The sequence below is a fragment of the Sinocyclocheilus rhinocerous genome, unplaced genomic scaffold (assembly GCF_001515625.1).
Source record: "Sinocyclocheilus rhinocerous isolate Xijiao unplaced genomic scaffold, SAMN03320098_v1.1 scaffold242, whole genome shotgun sequence".
Taxonomy (NCBI): Eukaryota; Metazoa; Chordata; class Actinopteri; order Cypriniformes; family Cyprinidae; genus Sinocyclocheilus; species Sinocyclocheilus rhinocerous.
The window spans coordinates 173779-179376 of NW_015638945.1; the positions used below are offsets into that span (position 1 = coordinate 173779).

The 5598-nt window shown below is 40.4% G+C and overlaps 1 protein-coding gene across 1 annotated transcript; it reads left to right on the plus strand.

Annotated features, from left to right (window-relative positions):
* Nucleotides 1-2033: 2033 nt before the first annotated feature.
* On the plus strand, nt 2034-4488 carry LOC107750219 (GTPase IMAP family member 7). The gene is made up of 2 exons (XM_016565502.1): nt 2034-2046; nt 2883-4488. The coding sequence occupies exons 1-2, from the start codon at nt 2034-2036 to the stop codon at nt 4232-4234; spliced, it is 1365 nt and encodes a 454-aa protein (XP_016420988.1). The 3' UTR covers nt 4235-4488.
* Nucleotides 4489-5598: the final 1110 nt, after the last annotated feature.

Consider the following 5598-nt stretch of genomic DNA (forward strand, 5'->3'; position numbering starts at 1 on the left):
TCTTAAAAGTGATTTATTTAAAACTTAAGTTAAATAACACATAAAATAAGTCCATTCGTGAAGAAAATAGTTTTAAAAAGAAGCACTGTTACTGAATTCGCTATGAGGTACTGAAGGTAAAGATGACTGTATTTAATGCAACTTATTTATGTAAACGAGCTTAAACTGTAAGGTTTTTGAAGTTGTTTTAAATTGCACTAAATGATGGAGTATATTGGTGTTTTATGTGTCAGTTTTAAGACCTGAATTGCTGTTTTACTGACTTTAACCAGCACTTTTCCCAAAAACATTTATTTTATTGACCTGAACTTTGAAATTGCACTTCAAGCTTTGTGTTTCATAGTTGTTTCTATGATCTGCTTCAATGCAATTAAAATGATGTTGCTGTACCAACAGTTTTCTTGGTTTGACAATGTGTTACTGGTTTTTAGCTGGTTTTATCTGCTTTTGTGCTAAATCATGCTCCTAACATGATTAGTGACTGTATAGCAACCAGCCCAAGTACCATAGTAACTGCATATCAACACCCTATCGACCACTCCGAGTATGTTAGCAACTACATAACAACACCCTAGCAACTACTCTGGGTACCCCAGACACCGCCCTGGGTAACCTAGCAACCACATAGCAACACCTTAGCAACCACCTCAGGTACCCTAGCAACCACATAGTAACACCCTAACAACCGCCCCAGGCACCCTAGCAAGTGCATAGCACCACCCTAGCAACCACCCTGGGTACCCTAGCAACCGCTTAGCAACCACCCCAGGCACCCAAGCAACTGCATAGCAACACCCTAGCAACCACCCTGGGTACCTTAGCAACCGCATAGCAACAACCAAGCAACCACCCTGAATACCCTAGCAACCACATAGTAACACCCTAACAACCACCCCCGGCACCCTAGCAAGTGCACAGCAACACCCTAGCAACCACCCTGGGTACCCTAGCAACCGCTTAGCAACCACCCCAGGCACCCAAGCAACTGCATAGCAACACCCTAGCAACCAGCCTGGGTACCTTAGCAACCGCATAGCAACAACCAAGCAACCACCCTGAATACCCTAGCAACCACATAGCAGCACCCTAGCAATCATCCCGGGTACCTTAGCAACTGCATAGCAACACCCTAGCAACCATGCCAAGTGCCCTAGCAATCACATAGCAATACCTTAGCAACCACCCCAGGTACCCTAGGAACCACCTTGAGTACCCTAGCAACCTCATAGCAACACCCTAGCAACCACCCCAGCCCTATAGCAATCTGTTTTTCTGATAGACTGTATTGCCTTTAAAACATTCAAATTTAATCTTTAAAACTATTTTAAATTTCAAACTACTTAAAACTTCAAGCTTTTAAAACTTTTTCAAACTTTCTGGCTTGAGGCGCCTCTGTTTTCCATCCAATTCCAGTTTCCTCAAACTCTCCTTACAAATAATTTCCATGACATCACACATCGATTCTTGTCCATAAATGGCTAAAATGTCCTTCCTTCTCTTGAACAGACATTTCTCATAACTTTTTTTCTACCATTCAATGAAGATAATACAGGCTAGATATTACTTAGTGTAAACCTTGTTGTTTTTATGTGACTTGTTTTTAGCTTAGTTTTTATTGCAGCCATAAACATACAGTGAATCTGTAAACAAATAAATGCATGCAACAGGCCTGCACATTTCGCATATGATAGAAAATATGTAAATAATCAGACCTGTACAGAAATAATCAGTGATGTCAGTTCATCTCTGAAACAGGCTCACTGTGTCCCTCTAGTGGATGTAGTGGACTTAAAGGAAAAAACATGTACTTTAAGATATAAATAAACCAATATGTGCATATCTTACATTAAACATGTTTATAAATTAATATAAATGCATTTTTATACAGCCACTGGACATCATTCTGCGAGCAGCAGAGGTCTGATGCATCAATATTTGAGTTGAGTTTCGTTTCTGTAAGTCCTGCCCATCATAAACCAGTCCAACTAGAAACACACGACAACCACACACACTGAGAAACTCAACCAGCAAACATGTCCAACGAAGGTAATTAAGCATCATTTATTCATAACGATTATAGGAATTTAAACAGGTTTGTTATTATATTTGTTTGTTTTGAAAAAGCCTTGATAAGGAGCACGTATTCATTATAGGTTTTATGCTGTAAATGTATTTATCTTTCACAGTGAACTAAATCACGATTGTAGGATATAATTTTAATAATGATGTAATCATACTTCATCATATTTGCTGAATGAAAATCAATTGTTTTTTTAAATGAATTATGGGCTGCTAATTGCTTTTTCATGTCACACTTTCTCACTAAATATGATGCATTTCGTTGCATTTTTGCTTTTACAACCATTTGTGCGGTGAATTAGTCTCATATTCTCCTTTACGTAACAGAAAAAAAACACCTCAAACACATGATTCCTGTCTGAATCGGAGCCAGGTTCAAGCTATTTGTTCAGTTGCAAGCAGAGGATCTAATTGCAGTGATCAAACACAAACTAAATGAAATAAAACAAGGTGCACAGGAGAAAAGAAAGCACCTTTACATAGACAACACTGGACGAAACCGAAAGCAAACACAGGGCTATAAACACACAGGATAATAACAAGCCGAATACACACAAGACACAGGTGGAATTAATTAATGAACAAAATAGTAACCAAGACAACAAGATGACAAACAGAAACCAAGCAAACAAGACGCAGGGAAACGTAGAACTATACTACTTTACACATTACTTTATGCCTTATCCACTCGTAAGTTAAACGATGCATTTTGAATGCTTATTTTTGTCATTAAAATTATTTTCAAGATGCAGGACTGTTATTTTGCTTGATACTTTGATTTGACATGATCACTTGTTCCTCAGGAGCAGATGTTCAGAGCAGAAACTCAAAAGCGAGGAAGAGACCCGCTCAGAGCTCTCTATCGGGTTCTGGTTCCAGCGATCCGCTCGCAGTGAATCCAGTGCCAGATGAACTGCGTCTGGTTCTGCTGGGAAGAACCGGTGCGGGGAAAAGTGCAACGGGAAACACCATCCTGGGAGAAGATCGATTTGATGCTGAAGTGAGCATGAGTTCAGTCACTAAAGAGTGCAGGAGAGAACGTGGAACAGTGGAAGGACGAAATCTCGTTCTTGTGGACACACCTGGGTTTTTTGACACCGATCTGACAACTGAAGAACTGCGACAGGAGGTAATACATTGCCTGGCCTTGAGTTCTCCTGGTCCTCATGCATTTCTGTTAGTTATACCGATAGAACGATATACAGAGGAGCAGCAGCGCACCGTAGAAATGATTCTGGAGATGTTTTGTGAGGACATCAGCCATCACAGCGTCCTGATATTCTCACACGCCGACAGACTCAGAGGAGAATCCATTAGAGAGTTTATTTCAAGACAAAATCCAAATGTTCGAGACCTCGTGGAGAGATTTGAGAGGCGTTTCATGGCCTTTGACAACACAAACCCTACAAACCCAGAACAAGTGAGTCGACTCCTGCAGAAAGTGGATAAACTGCTGGCTGTGAATGAGAACCGTCACTTCACTAATGAAGTCACAGAGGCCATGCAGGAAGCCCAGAAGATAATAGAAGAGAGAATGCAAGCAGAAACGGCTGAAAGAACGAGGAAAATCAAGCAGGAGGTCAAGAAAATGGCTGATGCTCGTTGGCGTGCGTTCATTTCTGACGTCAATGAAGAGAAGCAAGAAACTGAACGAAGAAGGAAACGCATTCAAGTCAGGATTGATCAGATTAACACGGACATATTGAAAGAAGATCAGAACGTGGAGCCAATCCCAGCAAGACTGAGACGGTTCACAGAGTCTCTGCAGACGGAGCTGGAGAACATGAGACGGCTGGAGGAAAGACAGATGGAGGAGGAGAGAGAGAGAAAGAAGAGAGAAGAGAAAGAACAGAAGGACCTGGACATCTGGATCCAAGAAGAGGAGCAGAGGAGGCTGAGCGAAGGAGGACCGAAGAATCTACTTTCTCCAGATCATATTAAAATGCTGACTTTGCTTTCCATGTTTTTGCTGGGCATTGGGGCGTCATTTGCACCCGCTCTCTTACCGTTCCTGTTCCCTGCAGCTCCAGCGGTGGAAGCCGGGTTGGCGGCGTCGATTTTGTCCAAATTGTTAGCTGCAGAAGGATGGGGTTTCGTTTGGGTGGTTGCTGGAGTCGCCAAAGCCGCAGTGTTGACCCGCTGCTCCATCCAGTGACCCGTCCATCATTTATATAGCACCATTAACAACAGCAGCAGCTGACCAATGTGCTTTACAACAGCAGATAAAACTGATAAAAAAAAAAAAATCACAGCTAAAAACAAATTATATCAGCATTATATCAACAAAATGAAATTTACTGTGTGAGAAAAATTCAAGTTTACAGAGTTTTAGTATCAGTGCTACATTAAACTACTATATATAGGCCTGGTTTCACAGACAGGGCTTAGACTAAGCCAGGATTAGGCCATAGTTCAATTAGGACATTTATGTAATTTTTATTAAAGGTGTCCTATTATGCTCTTTTACAAAGTCTTGATTTTGTTTTGGGGGTGTACAAATTAAAAAAGTGAAAAAGCATAATAGGACCCCTTTAACATGCCTTAGAAAAAACATAACTGGTGTGCATCTTGCGACAAAACAAAGGCACTGATATTTTTTAACATCAGTCAGTGCAAGTTTCTTTCAGTTGAAACAGCTCAGACTTACACTTTAGTCTAGGATTAGGCTTAAGCCTCGTCTGTGAAACCGGGGGTATAACTGATTAATTTGGCACAATTTTCCAAACCATTCACACAGTTCTCGAAACAAAGACACGTTTCTCAAAACTTTTAACACATTTCACCCCACAACCTCGCCCCTCCCCACCCCCCAACCATTCGAATTTCTGTAGGCGGGAATTATTTGTAATGATCTTCTAGTGACATCACAAAGCCCGGAAAACAAACGCTGTAGTCCAAACGAGCCGTTCGTTGTAGTTCTTGAAAAGGGAATTAAAAAAACGAAATATCTCCCTTTGGAGTGGACTTTGAGATTTGTAACTTTCTAGATCTTTTTTATGCCCAAACATACACACTACACACTGACTCAAATTAAAAAAGTGAAAAAGCATAATAGGACCCCTTTAACATGCCTTAGAAAAAACATAACTGGTGTGCATCTTGCGACAAAACAAAGGCACTGATATTTTTTAACATCAGTCAGTGCAAGTTTCTTTCAGTTGAAACAGCTCAGACTTACACTTTAGTCTAGGCTTAAGTAGGGCTGGGCGATAATTCGATAGCGATAATTATCGCGATATAATTTTCCTCGATAAAACTATATGAAGAGTTCGGTAAATGTTTGATATAATGTTATTATTTTTTTTGTTAAATAAACAAAATCACTGGTAAATAAAACACACCTTAGTATCGATATTTTTTGTTTGAGTATCGATACTTTTCGATACTCGCGTCAGTATCGATATAGCGAATATAGCGAAACAGCGCTGTGAGATCCAGTGTGAAGCGCTTGAACTCAGCGAGGAACACAAATGACTCGGTGATTTAAACTAGTTTAAAGCCAAACAGGAGAAACACTGT